General features: G+C 45.7%; 1 protein-coding gene across 12 annotated transcripts in view; it reads right to left on the minus strand.

The window, feature by feature from the left end:
- Window positions 1-18,882, minus strand: part of Cracr2a (calcium release activated channel regulator 2A) — a 117,069-nt gene that overhangs the window by 20,406 nt on the left and 77,781 nt on the right. For 10 of the 12 annotated variants that reach the window (XR_010043671.1, XR_001199734.2, XM_003463295.5 and 7 more), the window contains 5 exons: window positions 17,737-17,808; window positions 14,214-14,259; window positions 12,145-12,251; window positions 8,528-8,861; window positions 6,489-6,621 (listed from right to left, as the gene is read on the minus strand). Coding sequence is in view for 9 of the 12 variants with exons in the window: in XM_003463295.5 (XP_003463343.2) it covers window positions 6,489-6,621; window positions 8,528-8,861; window positions 12,145-12,251; window positions 14,214-14,259; window positions 17,737-17,808 (692 nt within the window). In the remaining 3 variants the exon portion in view is untranslated. The other 2 variants (XR_010043672.1, XM_063237700.1) reach the window with 2 other exon arrangements.

Genomic DNA, 18,882 nt, shown 5'->3' on the forward strand with positions numbered 1-18,882 from the left:
CACTTCTTTTGGCTAAGATCCTTTCAAAGTTCTCTTAATAAAATTTAAACATCCTGGGGGATGGATCATTCCTTAAGACGCCCTAAGCCAATCTAAAGGTGTGAGGAAGGGGAGAAAAAAAGAGAGAGAAAGTAGGGGAGATATCTAAAGATGGCATTTACTTTGAGATGGGTTTAGGATCCATTAGCTATCACAAGTATCCCTCCAGGGGTGTGACCCTCTCTGGGGTCATCTGCCCCAGAAAAAGGAACAAGGTCAGTGATAGGCATTCTGGACCCCACAGTAGCATTCAGAGAAAAGGATCTTGACACAGATTCTCAGTATACAAATATTCCTCTCCTGTGACCTGTAAGAATATTCACATATGAGGGTCCAGAGAAGATGGTGGATTGATAAGTAGCAAGGTAAAGAACCTCTCTGAGAGAAACAGCTCAGACACTAGAATTTACCACTATGGAGAAGACTGGATGAAAGGAGAGGGATTCTCACAACCCAGAAAGAAACTAAGGAAAAAGAAAGAAAAGAAAGGAAAAGAAAAGAAAAGAAAAAAAATGTGGATGGAAGGCTGGAGCCAGATGCACTATCACTGGAGCCAGTCCCACACTGTGCTAGGTGCCCTGGAGTCAGATGACTCGCGGTCGTGCTGAAGTCAGGGGTTGGTGACTCCGCGGCAGAAGGACACATCACAACAGAGAATGGAGCTAGAGTGGAGACCTGTACTAACCTGCGTTGAGTGCTCAGAATTTGGTCCTCCGTGGGAGGGGGGTGACTGGCTGAATGACATATTGGAATTGGGCAGGATGGGCCTGTACCAGGAACTGCAGTGGCTTCAGTTGGCTGCTCCTCACCCAGAGCAGATTGGGGGGATCTGCTTGGGCTGGGTCATGTCCCTGGTCAGGACCCAATAGCAAGGGACAAAATTGCCCCTGAAATTGTCCTGAACCAGTTTCACCCATCCATTCACTGCTAATGTGGTGAAGGCCCCGCTGGTTGACTGGCTCAGAGGAGAGGGGCCAGCCTACACTGCTCCTGATTGCACCTCAATGATCAACAGTAAACTGAAGAGAGCAGCAATCCCTAGCCAGCATGCTTCAGAAGAACTGTAACCAATATGGAAAGGGACTGGGACCTCCACCATACACCTGTAGGGAAGAAACCAGAAATATGACAAGAGAAAGAAATAAGAAAAAGCCCCCAGCCGCCAACCAAGGGAATATGGGTCCAGGAGAGGAAAATACAGTAAAGATCGAGGACAGCAAACGTGCAATATTGGACATGGCATCAGCTGACATAAGGAAACATCTACATGACATTATAGACGAACTCAAAACTGAAATACTAGTACAAGTAAAGCAAGATATAAGAAGATTAATAAAAGAAATGCTAAGCACCTCTCAAGAAGACATAGATGGAAGAATGGAGGGACCCAGAAAAAAGAGAGAAACCTATGATGAAGAAGATAAAAAAAACCCTACAATATATGAAACAGATTCAAAGAGATGACCAGGCAATTAAAAACTCCATTGAAAACTGACAAAATTGCCTGAATGAAACTAAAGATAGATTATCAAAACTTGAAGACAGGTTTGTAATGTGTGATTGTGAAAGGAAAAATCTCTTAAAAATAACAAGGAAACAGGCAGTAACAATACAAAGGCTAGAAGAAGACAAGAGGATCTATAACTTAAGAATAAAAAATGTGAGCGAAGAAGCAGGGGTAAACACAGAGGAAATACAAAGGCTATTCACAAAAATAATTAAGAAAAACTTTCCAAGCACAGGAAAAGGAAATGATATGATGTATGAGGCATACAGAACTCCAGCTAGCTATAAACCAAAACAGATCTACACTCAGACATATAATAATCAAGATCCCAGAAATTCATCACAAGAACAGACTCTGACTGAAAGCAGTCAGAAGGGAGTTAGATCACCTATGGAGGAAAGTCCATCAAAATCAAGACAGACTTCTTGACACAAACCATCAAATCAAGAAGAGCTTGGAGCAAAGTATTCCAAGCCCTGAAATAAAATAACCTCCAACCCAGGTTGATGTACCCTGAAAAACTGTCTCTCAAAATTAATGGAGAAACAAGACGCTTCCATGACAAAGAACTGTGGGAGTTTGTGAACATCAATCCAACCCTACAAAAATACTGAAGGACATTTTAGAGAGAAAAAAAATACCAGGATTTCAGGAACAGTGGTAGAGAGTCCTCAATGAACAGGGCAGACAGTGGAATGAAGGAGAAAAGTAGACAACCAATGGCAGAAAAATAACATAGCAGAAATGAGGCAGAGAATGTTGGCTACATTCTCTAACATAGATGGCTTTAATACACTAACAGAAAGAAACACAGGCAGAGTAGATCAGGAGATAGGGTCCATTGAGATGCTCTGAATAAGAAATATAATCTACCTGAAAAAGGGTTAATGAACTGAAAGTCAAAGATGAGAAAACGATGCTCTATGTAACAGGGAACCAGAGAGAAATAAGGACAACTCATCCAGCAGCTACAGATAGGTTGGAAAGTCATGACATTTATGTGCAATGGAGAATGCTCAGCTATAATGAAGGAAAACCTGGAGGCGTTTGTATGTAAAGGAATACAACTTAAGATCAAGCTCAGGGGTAAAAAGGTTCAGAACCACTTAGGTAAATAGCAAGTTGCCCCACCTAATCTAAAAACTAAAGGAGTTACTAGGACTCAAAATGTACAATGCACCCTGTGAAAGTAACAGGGGAGAAACTGTTTAAAAAAGGAAGACAGAGGATATTGTTAATAGTGTATCAGGATTTCAAATCCACATTATTCTCATCGCTCTGTTTAGTTTGATTATATTCTGTTCCAGTCTGTCTACTTGTACTAGATTTGAGGGCACAGGCAGCTATCCAAAAATAGCAGAATATACTGCAGTAACCATCCTTAATTTCCTATTAACTTAATCTGAAGCCCTATATAACTTACACTGTCTTATTTTGAATGATCTTATTTGAATCTGATTTGTTAGATTGCTCTTTTGTCTTGACTGATTTTATTCAAATTTGTTATGTTTGATAGTATCAAGTCTGAAAGTGTAGGCAACTACACTGAAGATGACAAGATTCACTGGGATACCCATTCTGGTTTGACTATTACCTGCTTTTGAAGTCTTATAATGTCTCCAATGTTTTGCTTTTATTAATATTGTTATATACTGCTATGTTTAATTATACTATGCCTGATGACATAGACAATTCTATTGAAGATAACAAGAGACATCATAGTACCATTGTAGATCACCTTGTATTGTGGTTTTATATGTCTTTTTCGGTTCGTGTTTTTCTAGGAATTTGTTTCATTTTGTCTTGTTTTGGTTTTTTCCCCTCTAATACAGAAAGGATAGGTATACATGTAGAGACTCATGCATGCATAGAACTTCTAAACAGTTTATGGGAATTGATTATATAATGCACGATGAAATGAACAGCTACTTTGAAGAAAAAGAGATGCTAAGGTACCCAGTGCTGATTCCATAGTGTCATGATGTGAAATCCAGAAATACTATGATTCTTTGTTCAGAGTGATTTTAGTCTGTTTTGTTTTGTTTAATTTCAACATATGTGAAGGTCTGAACAGCTATTTTGAAGAGAATGAGCAGCCACTGTTGACTTCCTTATTGTCTGCCTTGAAGACCCAAAATGCTTTCATCATTCTGGTCTGATAAGATTTATACTACTTTGTTTTATATGAATTCACTGTATGTGAAGACATGGACAACTATTTGGAAGAAAACAAGAGACAATGTGATAGACAGTGAAGATCTCTGGTTGTCTTGCTGTGAAATCTGTGTCTCTTACACTGTTTTCTTATTATCTGTTTCGTTATGTTTAATTTTACCCTCTTTAAAATAAAATTAAAAAAAAAGAATATTCACACATGCAAGATAGTGTTCCAAAAGTCTTCACCCTTAAGGCACTCAACTGTAGAACGGCATCTATCTCATCTTCTGAAAGGCCTGCAGGGTCCATCCCCCAGAGGACCCCAGAGGACTCAGGAGCAGGACTGGTAAGCACAACAGGGCCAGCAGCTGACCAAGCACTGGACTTGGAGTCCTAGGAGCTGGGGAGCTTAGTTCCTAATAATCAGCCTGATTGTGAGCCTGATTTTCTCGCTTACAATAAGGTGTACATGAGCTATTTCCAAGCTTTTTTCCAGCTCCAATGTTCTACCCAAATAAACCATCACTTGACATCATCAGCCACTACTGAAAGAGTAGGTAGGAGTCATATGGTGGAGCAGGTAGAGTGTTTGGTCATACAGTTGTATTAACAAGCCAAGAGTCTGGGGGTTCTTGGTCACAGGGTTCTTATGGGGATGTGGAAAACCACAGAATCTTCAAAGCTCTGGCAATGGAAGGGAGCCTGGAACAAGCATCTAGTTTATACTCCTAGATGTGCTGCAGTGGTATGCTGGAGAGCCAGTGGGCCAGAGCCCAGTGCTGGGTTGGGCTGCATTGGCCTTAGGGATCTGGGACTCATCAACATATACACTTCCCTCCAGGGAGTATTCTGCAGGTTACTGTGACAGCTCCTCACTGACACTGTAATAAGGCAAGACAAGCTGTGTGGTAGGGAGGCTAATCTAAGTGGCTGCCTCAGCAGGGTGGATGTGGTCCAGATACAGAACCTTTGATTTTTCTCATTCCTAAATTGTAGGTGCTTCCATAATTGACCCCCAGGGAAGTGCTGTTAGTCTGATTTTCTCTTTTTCAGAGCTTTCCATTTCAGGACCACATGCTGGAAAAGTACACAGACCTGCTCCCTTTGGCAGCAAGAAGCCCATTGCTCAGGGTCTTTGCACACCCATCCCCTAGCCTCCCACCAAACAGGCCGATGTCAGAGGCGTGGCACCTGCAGAGCAAACCTGTCCACCTTCTTGAGGTTTGGTTCAGGCTTTATTCTCCTCCCCTCCAGGGCCCTGATGCTCTGTCATGGGTAGGATAGCTCTTGGTCTGTTGTTGGAGTGGGGCACAGAAAGGGGCCGGTAAGATGTAGTACAGGAAAAGGAAGTACAGGAAAAGAATCAGAGGTAAGAATGGAGAACTGTGGCCTGTGGGCAGAGGTCTGTGAGAAGGAGAAGTGTGGACAGAGTCAGGTCAAAGTGGGAGAAAGAAAAGAGTCCCTAAGTGGGGTTCTGATGCATCAGAAGTTTGCCCAGCTTCTCAGTCTGAAGTGGAAGATGACTTGGCCAAACAGCCAGGCTTGGAGGCTGTAGAGGGGTATCCAGATCAATGTCTTCATTTGAAAAATGAAGGAAAATTGAATCCCAAAGAGGGATCAAGTCAACTTGAGGTCACACAGCCAATTAGTGGCAGAGGAAAGATAAGAATCCAGAACTTTTGATATCCTGGGGACCCCAGCAGCCTTTTCTGCCTACATTAATCTCTGCCCATGAGGCAAAAGAGGATCCCTGCCACTTACTGGGCACTTAGTGGAAACAACTCAATACTGCCAGAGATGCTGTGGAGAGGACAGAGGTGTGTTTGTGGGGAACAGGAATACAGGTAAGCCTCTCAAACACTCTGGGCCTTAGTGTCCCACTTGTTGAACTGATAATTCTGTTCCTCCACTGTGGTTGTAGAGCCAGATGGAAATGATGACTATAAAAGCCCTTGGTCAATACTCAGACCCTAAATATATTAAGTTCAGGGGACTTATCAGCTTGGTTAAATAGCACACAGTACTCATTCAAAGCATTTATATTCTGTTGAGTGATTCTGCTTGGTGGAAGCTAAAAAGTCAACATGCCCTTGGGTGTTGCCACAGATTCCAAAGCAGTGTGTAACTGTGGTGAAGCAATTAAAACCTTCTGTTTAAACAAAATATTATTCAAGAGTGGGAACACATTTAGCTATGACCATCTATTCATAACTGACCCTAATGAGCTTCTGCAATTAATTCCAGCTGTCATGCAGCAGGCCTGGGTGAAATTTGTGGGTAAAAGGCGCTGTCCAGAGTGCCCCATCAGCACATTCACAAGCATATACATGCTTATGTGTGCATGAGCACACACGCACACACACACACACACACACACACACACATGACCATATGCACACATAGGGGCAAAGCAAGGAAGTAGTAGGCCCACTGCGAACAGGGATGTGCTAAAGTGATAGAGTTTAGGGCTTTGGAGAAGCCATGCTCAGTCTGAACATGAAGAATCAGGGCCCTGTGAGAGAGGCAAAGGAGAGACACAAGACAGAGCAGCTCCCCAAGATGATAGAAGAGTCCCAAATCCATCTTTGCCAACTTCCATTCCATAAATCTAGGGTTGGATTTACAGATTCTGGGTCCCATCCCACTGAATGAGCTTAGTAACTGGTGGTGTGGGGTGTGGGCTTCACCCAGCCCACTGCTGAACATAGCAGACACTGGTGTCCCTATCAGCCTTAACCATGGGTCTTTCCAAGGGCTCCAAATCCCTTCCTAGGCAACGACTCACCCACAGTGGCTGCAATGCCTGTGGAGAAGTGCTCGTCGCAGAGCCTCCTCAGTAAGGACGTCTTCCCCACCGCAGAGTTGCCCACAAACACAATCTTGAAGAGCCGATCTGGAGTGGGTGGTGAATGTTCCTCCTGTGGATCATAGACAGTCAGTCCAGGTACCTTCCAGGGGCATCCCCTAGTCCCTACTGTTGCCCTGACTCATCTTTCTTGTTCTGCCTATGGTTCCTAGGAGCCCAAAACACAGAGAGGCTACCCCAGGCTCAGAATGCAGTTAGTACTGGGCTCCAGGCACAGAGGTCTTTCTCACATCATAGAAAGGAAGAGAATAAGCCATCACTAACATGAGTTGCCTGCCTCTATGACTCTGGGGTGGGAAGGCAGGCCGTGGTTAATGGAGAAGTGGGGGAGGCAGGTATGTAAACAATCATAGGGGCACAATGCTCACAGAGCAATAGGAGCACAGAGGAGGAGCCATGGGAATAGGTGGCAGCTTAGAGGAAGCAGGGATTCTTCGGGTAGACAGGACTACTGGACTATTTCTAGGAAGGTGATCTAGAGAGAGGGTAGCTACATCACAGGGGCAGAGACATCCAAGCTGGAATGTGAGTCCCTTTTTTCTGCACTGTCACTGAAAGCTGGGGTGGAATGGAGACTCTGATATGGCTCTCTTTTTCTCTCGCCTCAGTTTCTAGTCATCTTTCCCAGACACCAAATGGTCTCCACTCAGGAAGCTGGAACGTGTGCTGTGATGCCTGGCTATTGTGGCTTCCTAGAGGCCACTGTAATTTCTCAGAGGCCACTGTGGCTTCCCCAGAGATACAGGGGACAGTGCAGGAAGCTGAGCCACCCATCAGTTGGGGCTTTAAAAGCTCAGGAGGGATGGGCTCGCTCAAGGACACAGGGTGAGTAGGATGTGGCTTGTGGTCCCTTCCTTCTGCCTGGTGGCTATCCCCTCCAAAAGTGCTTACTCACTTGAGTCTTGTCTGCAGGCTCAGTTCAGCACTGCATGGTCAGAGGAGCCTTTCTGACATCTATTTAAGAGTGGACTGGAGGAATTAGCTCCTCTCCTTGAGCAAATACTATAATGGAGTGGCAGTTGATATTAGCAGTACCTGAGTTTCAGAAAAAGTCATTAGCAGTCTTCTGCAGAGAAAGAAATTCCACCTAGTATATGAAGGATTTCAAGGTCAACTACAGAATTTAAACTAAAAAAAAATTTAAAAGCCCACACTCAAAAATGATGCCCCCGCTCTGTTTTGTATATTCATGCAATGCACAAAGATGCTGGCACCCTGCCTGTCTTTCGTCTCTGTATCTCTGATTGTCATTTGTTTGAGCCTAAACCATTGTGCACTGAGTGGAAGTACAGGTAGAGACTGTGAAAATCAGGGTGATTGAGGGGTCATGGTGGTGGATATTTGAAAGCTGTTTCAGAAGGTCAAGTGGAGGCTGAGGGCTTGAGCAGCCTATTTCAAGGTCTAGTTACAGATGAGGGAAGGAACATCAGAGCCAGAGGAATAATCTATATGGTCTCCTTGCAGAATTTAGCAGGAAGGCTTAGCAGGAGGAGTAAACACTCTCTAAAGGGAAGACCAGGCAGGGAATTGGGGAATGAAGGCTGATTGACTAAGAACTAAGAGGGAAAACAAGTGTACACACACTTTCCAGCAGGGACCAGCCCTGCTGAGAGGAATTACATGCACAGCTTTGAAAGTCTCTGATGTTTCATGGTATGAGCCCAGAGGAAGCCTATCTTAGGTAGGCGTTCAATAAATGCTTTGAATCTGAGTCAGAAAAGAGCACAGGGTGGGATGGGGCTAACAGTAGAATTAACACAGAGAATTCATCAGTACCCCAAGTCTCTCCCACTGACACTCAGCCAAGCAGGGCAAGGGGGTCTTTGGAAGACAGGAATGTGAGACATCCCAGAACCTGTTGTGTCTACTTCCTGAATGCCCTCTGGGACTCCTGGGTGAAAAAGCAAAGGACAGATTATAGAGCAATGCCTACAAACCAGGTAGGGCTGGTCCCTTACCCGACAGAGGGCTTCTTTTCCGACAGGCTGCCCTCGGGGAGACTTAGGGGAAAGTGTCAAGGGTGGGGCCTGTGGGATTGGTCCCTCAGCCCCCTGGCTGGGGACCCCCTCCTCTTCAGAGCACTTGTTCAATGGCTGCTCAGTGGTGACATCCAGGAGCTGGGGCAGGGGGTCTTCCTCGATAGAGATGATCCTGCGAAGCGCCCGTCGGAGTGGACCCCCAGCTCCTGGCTCGCTGGTCCCGGGCTCCTCTTCTGTGAGGGGGTATGCACTCAGGCCCAGGGAGCTCTTTCTTCTCGGAATGCTAAACATATCTTCCTCCTCCTCAGACTGGCTGTCAGGATGGGGAAGAAACACAAGTTGGGGAAATAGCCTACATTATAGAATATCTTTTGTGACAGATGACAAAAGAACACCAGGCCTTTGAAGGACAGCAAGAAAAACAACAGATCGAGCACTTCTTTAGCTCATTCATTCTAATACTCAGTGCCTAATGATGAGGATGAAGACGAGACGAACATGAAAGATTATGACCAGAATTGACAGAAGGCAAAGGCCATGAACAGGTGGGCACAGAATCTGTCCATATACATGCTGGGCTTAGTGGAGAGCTGTTACAGTTTGGAACCAAAATATTCCCCCAAAGACTCATACATTGAAGGCTTGATCCCCAAAGCAGCAGTCTTCAGATTTGGGTTCCAGAAAGGTGAATGGATCAAAAAAATGTGTCAGTGTCATCAATGCAGTCATCCAGTGAAGAGTTCACTGCTGAGTAGGGTGTTGGGCATCGTGGTCTCAGAGGAAGCAGGCCCCAGGACAAAAGTTCTATCTTGTGCCCAGGCCCCTCCTCCCTGGCCTTTTTCCTCTGTCTTCTGACTGCCATGAGGGGAATAGCTTTCCTTCACCACATCATTCCACCATGATGCTTCTGCTTTGGAGCCAACAGACCATGGGCTGAAACCCAGGAAACTGTGAATCAAAATAAATCTTTCTTCCTTCAAGTTGTGTTTCTCAAGTGTTTTGTCACAGCAACGGAAAACTGGCTAACGTTATGTCTAAAGAATTAATGATGAAAATAAACATATCTTTACAAATTCGTAGTGTGCTATGAAGGAAGTAAAGGTAGTGAAGAGAGGAATTAACCTCCCTGACTGGCAATCAGGTGGCTTGCTCTGCTCCCAGTACCAGCCCTTATAAACTGTTCATTCTTGGGTAGAACAGTTTCACTCTGCAAACCTCTGTTTCTTCACTGAGGGAACTGAAAAGTTCAAAAACTGCAAAGGAGGCCCATCTGCTCTGCCTGTTCACAACTGCAGCAACCCACAGTTGTAGGCATGTTCACTGCATGCTCTCCAAAGTTTGGGGCGCTGTGGCTTGGGGGGCCCTGTCCTCTCACAGTAGGCGTCTGTTCCTCAGAGGCAGTTGCCCTTTGAGAAAGGGAGTACTTTGGGCCTTAAGGAATATCCATACACTACTTCTTTCTGCCCCTAGGGGTGCACAAGGGCACACTCATTTCTTGACCCATTTGAGCAGAAATAACAAAGAGGAGAAATGGGAGTGGGGAAAAATAGGTCCCTGGGATGTACACCAGGCACAAGTGGTATCTTCAGGAAGTTTGGAGAGCAAAAGCCTCATTGACCCTGTTGAGCAAGGAAGCTCCTTCTAGGTCTTTGTGAAAAGGGGGAAGCTGAGAATTTTGAAAGGGTTCCGAAGTCTGGCAGGCAGGACCTTATGTGCAAGCTGAATCAATCTCTCTCTCTGTCTCTGTCTGTGTCTCTTTCTCTCTTACACAGATTTGAAAAGCAAATGCAACAAAGACAGAGCAGTGAGGTAACAGGACCAAGGAAGAAAGGGATTTAGTGAAGAACACAGAATATGCAAAACACAGAAACACCCTTTATTTTACCCCTGGCTGATAGCATTTAATGCTCCTAAGGACTGACAGGAAGAAGAAGAAGAAGAAGCAAAAAGAACCTCAAACAGCACCATTCTAAGGTTAATTGCAATTCAGAAAGATCAATTAGGACACAGTGCTAGCTCATAACAATGGTAAATTTATTTGGATCCTTTGATGGAAATAAGGAATCTATAGCAAACCAAACACCTTTCCCTTACTTACAAAAATCACAGTTTTAATTAAAAGCCAGCTGGCTTCTTTCCAGCTTACTTCCTGTCTGTACTATCGAGCCTGGTAACCATAGTGTGACGAGTACTCCCACCCATTTGCACTCTGCTTGCCCAGGCAAGGGAGATATTTGCGTGCAACATGAGCAGTATGCACACAGCGTGTTTTTCGAAAGGCTTTGCAACCAGAAACAAAACAGCCACTTACATAGGCTCTAAAAGGAAGCATTTCTTGGAAAGGGCTTCTTATTTGGGAAATTCTTAGGCACTGTTGACATTTTATAATACCCTCAGCTTAGCATGACTAAGTTTATTTTTGGTTTTGCCACCAAATGCTCTCTGGCATCAGTAGAGAGAGTGTCCACTTTTGCCAAGCCTGTATTGGGATTCAGAGTTCATGATTTGTTGCTTAGTGGATTGTTGTCTGTTTCCTCTGCTCAAGAGAGAGGTCTATTTCACTCACTTACTTCAGGCACCCAGCACATAGACCAGGACCTCACACAACTTCAATATTAAATGAGCATTTAATCACAGATATTAACAGTGAAAATTATGTCAATTCATCTTTCAAGTCTTTGTAAAATTCAAAAGAATACCTGGCACAGAGTAGGCAGTCAGCAAGTGCCTGCTGAATCAATCAACGACTACACTCAGTGCCATGGAACCAACAGGCCAACTATTACTGCAGAAATTTGGCTTCCAAATTGTATCTCATTATTCAGCTATTTGGAGGTGGAATTTATGGCAATTAAACCCAAAGATTTTTCCTCATAAGCTGATTTATGTTCCCAAAGTTATTTTCTTTTGCACATCTTTTTATTTCAGCTTGCTTCTCCCTGGATCTGATACTTCAGGGCCTCCACTTCTCTGTGACCTTTATGTGGGCAAAGAATGTGCCAAATAGGTGGAGTAGGGAGTCTATTGTCTATGCATGAGCAACAAGCCAATACCAGGTCAGGTAGTGTACAACAGCAGCAAAACATGTATTTGAGCTACTTAAATATGAATCTATGAAACAATGTGTCAAACACAAGCCCCAATCTTATCTATAAAAGAATCCATCCAGTAAGACCCCACATAACTCTTTAATTAACCTTCAAAGCTAAGAAAGTTGTGTTTCTGAAAAAGTCAGGCACGTCCATTCTGCTCAACAGACAACAGTTATTCAGCTCCACCTCCGGTTCTCTTTCAGAGACCCCTCCTCCTCCTCTTGCTCTGTGCATCCGTAGCACCCTTAGGTCCCTCTCTGTAGCACATATTAGAATAGGCAAGTTCAAAAGACAATGACCTTTCCTGAAAGTTTCCTCTGAATAGTCTCCCTCTAGCACGGATGTCGTAGCAGGGAGGATCACATCTTCCTAGTTTCCGAGGCAGTGAGAGCAGCTGACCTTGGAAGTCCCCTCCAACGCCATACCCCAGGACTCAATCTTCACTGAGTGTGACCCAGAGCCAACACTCAAACAGATGAATGAGTGACAACAGTGATGACTTACCTTCTACGAATCCCTCCATTGTCCACATATTTGCCGATCACAGAGCCAGATCTCTGCTTCCAGCTTGCCTTGGAAGCAGCTGTGTTTGCCTTGGCTGCCTTATCTTTCTGCAGAAACACAGAATGCCCTCATATGCATGCCTGAGAATTGGCCCCAATGTCTGAGAAGAAAAGAACTCAGCATTCCTGCTTCTGGGAGGAAAGCTATATCAAGACTCTGAAGTAAGCCAGTAGGGTGCTAGTCTCCCTATTACCACTCACCCACTCTCCCCTTTGGGTACCACCCAAATACTCCATCTTGTTTCTAAAAACTGAATCCAAGGAACAAATACCCAGTGTGGAACCTGGATCTGCCATGTTATTCTTCTTAGCAGCACTAATAGTTTGCAAGAGGACAAATAGGAGATAGCTGTTTCATGCATAAGAAAGGGGCATTGAAAGCTTCTGCATATTTGAAATCACACTTGTCTGTATGGCTCTAATCTCACTTTATTTCCAAATCTCCAGATATAATAAGAAAAGGAACAGCCCAGAGTGCCAAGTAAACCAGTGCCTTGTCCATCTCATATGCTACTGCAAGATTTTCAGATCTTTGGGGAGGTAGACTTGGTGTGTACATAAGTGGCTCCAGTATCTGTGGATCAGGTCCTCACAACTCCTCTATCAAGGCTTCCTAACAGATGTCCTCCAAGAGAGCAGAGAGTCAGAACTCAGGAAGAATCTCTCATTAGTCTCCCCGCCCACGTGGTTCACCATGATCCTTAATGGGGCGGGGGGGGGGGAGGAATTGCCACACTCCTGGGACCCCTTATAGGTATGGCTTTAATGATTCTAGATGAATCTTTAATTATATCCTAAATCAACATGACTTTATCCCTCTTTCTTCAGTCCTCACTGGGGTTCTTCATTTTCTCTCTCTTTCAAAGCAGAATGAGTTTGGCAGGTGAAAGGAAGTGGGGTGAAGGGATTAGGATGACATTTGGTTGGAAGTTAAAAGATACCCAGTGTTACATCTAAAACAATTATCACCATTAGCATCATCAAACAAACACATGTAGGCTTAAGTCTTGCTCGGATGGTGCACATGGTTGGGCATCAGAAACGTTAGTCATCGATGATAATATCAAAGGCAGGGAGTGTGACAGGTCTCCCAGGTACTGATGGTTTAAACTAGGTCAGGCCCAAGTCAGGGCAACCTAGCTGCCTTATGCCAGCCACATTTAGGCTACTATTCCGACAAGGGTGCAGTACACATCACTCTCTTCACAATAGCTTTTCTCTTAAATCCCTATATTATGGCTACAAAGGATCCCCTTTCCTCATGTAGCGGCAGGGATCATGGTCCCAAGTGATGATGACATGTCCAGGGACACAACCACAACTCATGGTGTGATAACCTTACAATTAGGAAGCCACACCAATCCATCCTACCCCCATTTTTCTTTCTTCAGAGCACCCAGTTGGTCCTAGTAAAGAAGAAGATGAGCAGAAAAATGTGGAGTCCTAGATTTTGTCACCATGGCCCACTGTGAAGATATCTAAATAGATAAAACCTTTCCAGCTACTTGGAGAAGTAAATAGTGATGGTGCTAGGGTACAGAAGAGGGAGAGCTCCTATAAAATAGGAAAAATTTACATAAAATCAATTATGTAAACAGCTATAGACACATTTTTAACTTGTCCTTTGACTGTGTAAAACTTTAAATGAAAACTGAGCATTTTGGTTTAAAAGTTATAGCAGCATTTCAACTGCACCATCTCACAGATGGAGATGTTATCTCTGCAGCCAAGAAAGGGGCAGCTCTCCCAAGGGGGTTCCTCCTTCTATGCCCAGAGGAAAGTGTTACTTCATGGAAATCCACTCAGGTCACCACTTGCCAGGCCACTTGGCTTTTATATCATTTTCCAAACATCTGGCACCATCATCTTGCATCCACATTAGATCTAACACATCCCAAGTATCAATCCCAAGTGACAATCTTGGGTCAGCCTGACACAGATCAGGCTGCCCTTAGATCACTGTCCTTGTCTCCCACTGCCCCCACCCAAAAGGAAGCACAGGTCACTGACCTGAAAGCTTATGTCCCGTTCATCCCGGAGATGTTTGTTCCTCTCCCTGTGGACAGAAAAGGAGAAGCTATTCAAACACAACGTCACAGATCCAGCAGTCATCATTTTACTCGTCAAATCGGTACATGGCCAAGTGGAGTGTGGAAGGACCCACCAGTGCATGGAATCTCTTCCCTTAGGGAAGTGATTAACCACTGAGGATAGTTTGTAAATCAGCAGAGGCAGGAAGTTACCTATATCCTCACAAGCTCATGCATAGCACTCGTCACTAGGGGGCAAGCTCTCCTACACCAGGCTTGCTGTGAAGCCCCCTCTTCCTAAGTGATTCTTCAAGCATGCATGCAGGCTCTATTCAAAGGGCTGAGTACTTGCCAGGCTCTTGGGGATGCACTTATGAACAAAGTACAAAGGCCAAGCTTGCCTCAGGATGTTAGCAGGGGATCATTGCTTCAGAAAACATAAAGCAGGAACGTGGAAGAAGAGAACCAGAGCGTTGCATGGTACTTCCATTACCATGACCAGGAAAGGCTTTGCTGATGAGCAGAGACTGAAGGAGGAGAAAACAGTTAGGCAGGTATCTGGGGGAGAGCAGTCCAGACAGGAGAGAGCAAGGCAGGGCTTAGACTGGAGCATATCTGGTGTGCCTGAGAAATAGGAAGTGTATAGGGTACTCAAGGGGAGAGGAATTAAGAGGTCAGAGAAAATAAGGGTGGGGGGCACCTTCCCACGTGCCACCTCCTGGATCACCTGAAGAATGTTGATTTTCATTCTGAATGGTATATGAAACCTCGGGGTAGAGAGGAGTGGATTGCAGAGAGCATCATGATCTGACTCTGGCTTCGAAAGGAGGCCCCTGGATGCTGCACTAAGAAGTGACTTTGGGGATAAAGAGTGGGCCCTGAGAATGGACTGGCAACTTTAACGAGGTGGAGGTCACGGGTGAGTGGACAAGTGTTGCAGTGGGACAGCAGAGAAAGGACATTGTTATAGATTAAAAACTGGTAGTCAACACCAGTGCAATTAAATCATGGTGGTGCTGAGCATAGATGTTCCACCTGAGGAAAGTTACCAGCAGAAATAGAGGTGTGGAGAAAGGCGTTGAGGTGTTGAGGTGGTGAGGCATTGTGGGTTCACCCGTATGTTGCTGTTTGAGCTGTTTGGTCTGGAGCTGCTGGACTGGAGAAGCTCTGGTCCTCACATCGAGCTTTGTTTCTTGGCTCTGGAGGGGAAGACGTGTGCTGCTTTATCCTTCTATGGATAGGATGAACTCGACACGCTGGTTTCCTGGCTTGTACTCGACTGTGTTTATTGTTCAGAGGAGCTCAGCGCCTTCATGTCAGAGCTTCGTAGCTGCGGTGCTTTTCGGGACAGCCCTGGTCTTTGTTTTGAGTGTGACTTCTGGGCTCCAGCATAGAACCCTCAACCTACCAGCACAGCTCCTTCACCCTGCTAGCACTTTCTAGCTTCCACTGCTGACCTTTGGGCCTTCCCAGCACAGATCCATAAAAGAGTCTGGTGTGAGTCCTTCTTGTGGGCTCTAGACTCCAGTTGGACTTGTGAGAAGCATTGTAATGAGCGCTGGGTCTTCATCTGGACTCGTACAGGACGTTGCTGTGGGATTCAGGCCCTTGACTGAATATTCTATGTCTTTAGTGTTGTGGATAGATTTCCTGCATTTTCTTGCATTAATTCTGGGTGATCATCATAAAATAATATAAATTCCATGTCCTGACTAATTGTTCTCCTCACAACCCCTGACTACAACAGACACGGAGACAGAGAAGGTAAATGACTCTTTTCGAAATTTTCTTATCAAGCAATGGAAGAAATACAGAGCAGCTAGATGGAGAAGTGAAGGCAACAGGGATCAGGTCTAAAATATTACAGTGTGTTTGTGGGAACCTCTAACAGAGAGGGAATGGACAGTGGAGGAGAGTGACCCCTCAGCAGGCAAGAGGGCAGATCGATTCCAGAGCCAGGCAAAGGGGTGAGGTGGGGTGGCCTTCACTCCCCCACAGCACAGAAGGTGGCCCAGGTGGGCAGAGGGCAAACTCCTGTGTGCAACTTCCGGTGGGAGTCTAAGTAGGAGGGCAGAAAGGGGCTAGAGGCCTAATGGCATTGTGGAGCGGGGAGTGAGAAGGCCTGGGGCGTGGTGTGACTGCAGGATGCACTGGACTGTAATAGCTGAGACTCTTCCCTTTAACACAAGAGTGCAAAAGACCACAAAGTACGGACGGAAGTTATGTGATTTGATGACTCTTCAGATCATGGCTTCTGAACCAAGCCACACTTTTGAAGAGAAAGGCAGGTTTAGCAGAGGCCAAGCCCTGGTCATAATGCAATCACTTACTGGGAATTCCTGGGGCCAGGAATTTGCCCTGTGCATTATATGTTATAAGACTAGCGTTAGGCAGGCCTCAGGGATGAAAATCAGGGTGAGTCTGAGGCTTTGAGGTGTTCTGTAAGCCTGGAATAGTGGAGGAAGAGCCACGCATAGAAGGAACCTACTCTGTGCAAGGGGGAAGTCAGCAGCCTCATTCCCAGGTGAAGACTTTGGTACCTGGATGTCTCCTTTTGATGGGAGGGTACTGTACTATTTTCGGTCTCAGGCAGTCATGCAGAAACTACAGCATTTAAAGAAATGCAACACGTCCCTCCGTTTACCACATCATGGTCTGCACATCAGGAAATTCAGATGCCAGCTGGTCACATCATCTGCCCAGGATCACATCAGACCATGAGAATTTCGAACCAGATCCAGGGGAGGCTGCTTTTGACCTGGTACTGTCACTGATATCAGACACAGTGATGTGGCCTTGTTGTCATAAAACCTCCAAACTCCAAAGCACCCCTACAAAAGTGATTTGAATTACCTGAACCCAGAAGTTTCTGTCCCATAATCAGTGGAGGCCAGGACAGCTGCAACGCACCAATCACAGCACAAGACCAAAAACTCCACTCTTCCCAACACAGGCTCACTTGATTTTGAGGGGCACCTTCCAGACCAGTGAACTTTGAATTTATTTCAGTGAGCTTTAGAAGTCTAAGGAAACTCCTTTCCTTTGCTGTTTGCTGTCTGAGACTTGTTTACTCATCCGGAAAACAGCAGTGGAATATAGCTGAGTACAAAGAAGAGCCAGCTATGGATTTCAATCCTGGCTCATCAGTGAGGAGCTTCATGGCTTGTAACAATTGGCTTCCTTCTCAGTTATTTCCTCTCCTAACAGTCACTTTATTTACCTAGTAGTTTGGCAGAAGACAAGGGAGATAGATAATTCAACTGGCATACAGTAGATGCCCAATAAATTGAGTCGCACCCCTACCTGAATAGGTACCATGCAAGACACCAAGAATGAGGCAGAACTGTGCAGAGTACCAACTGTAGAGATGTGGGCATGTGTGTAAATGTACCAATCAACCAAGGGAGTGGTGCTCATTGGTTTAACTGCACAGTGGGGACCAGCGGAGTGAGGGTGCTCCTCTAGACTTCTAACCTAGGCGTTTTGGATGTGTTCTGACCCACCTTAGGAAATCCAGCTGCTTCAGAAGCCCCAACTTCTCTCGCTGCAGACTCTCGGTCACACGATACACCTCCCTGGGAACAGCAGACAGAGTGATGATCAGGGCATGGGGAAGAAAGGGCCGGCTGCAGGGGGCGAGGGAGTCGAGAGTGTAGTGCTGGCTTGTGATGGTCATCTCTGAGTCATCACACACGTCTGTCTGAAAGGGAGATGGCCCCACTGTGTGAACCCAGACAGGAAGCTTGGTGACATAGATACCCCACGACTGAGTCTAAGGCCTCTCTAGACCTCAGCTTCTAGAGCCTGCTTGTTCCATAGCCACTTCCCATGGCATGTGGCTGGGGGTCCTGGTATGGTTGCCCCAGGAGAGAAATAAACAGTTTTCTGCAGCCTGGTCTCATCAACATCTCTCCCTGCACATACCTGACACTGAGTTAGTTCGCTTTCAGGTGATCTGGAGGAATCACTTTCCCTTCCTGACTTTCCCTCAAAGTCCCTAGACTATTCCTAGATAGCTGGAATTTTCCACTGTTGGGCATTCATATCTTTGACAGAATTTCTTGTCTCTGACTCTCATGCACAGAGTGAGTGTATCAACTGCAATCAATCATAGAGTGACCCGGGGGACCCAGCAGGACTAAAGGTCCCCCGTGGCTGGGAGCAGTGCTGTGTTCTGCCCTTCAACACCACACCTGGCACAGAGGCCTCCCAAACTGCAAAAGAAGAAAAGGAGAAAGGGAGGGAGGAAAGAAGGGGCTAGAGAGAGGAAAAGAGGAATGGAAGAAGGACAGAGGGCGAGGCAGGGAGGGAGGGAGACAGGAGGAGAACACTGGGGCAAGGTGGTGGGGCTTCAGGGGAAGGAAGGGGAAAAGCAAGCGGACCCAGGCAGTGGGAGGCCTGCTCTACTCCACACTTTTGCCTCTTTCATTGCTGTGCTCTGAACCTCAGTCTAGAAACGCCCATGTCATCCATGTCGCTCTCAGTCATATTGCAGAGGGGCTGCAGTCCAGCCCTTAGCTTGGGGAGCACACACAGGCAGGTTGGGGGCTGCCTGCCGCTGTCAGGGCCACAGCCCGCAAGGGGTTCCCTCAGACATCCATCTATCCCCCTGCTCAGGGGGTGCCAGCCGCAGCAGGAGCCAGGGTCCA

The sequence above is a fragment of the Cavia porcellus genome, unplaced genomic scaffold, assembly GCF_034190915.1.
Source record: "Cavia porcellus strain 051 isolate PalLab524CR breed Dunkin Hartley unplaced genomic scaffold, mCavPor4.1 scaffold_27, whole genome shotgun sequence".
Taxonomy (NCBI): Eukaryota; Metazoa; Chordata; class Mammalia; order Rodentia; family Caviidae; genus Cavia; species Cavia porcellus.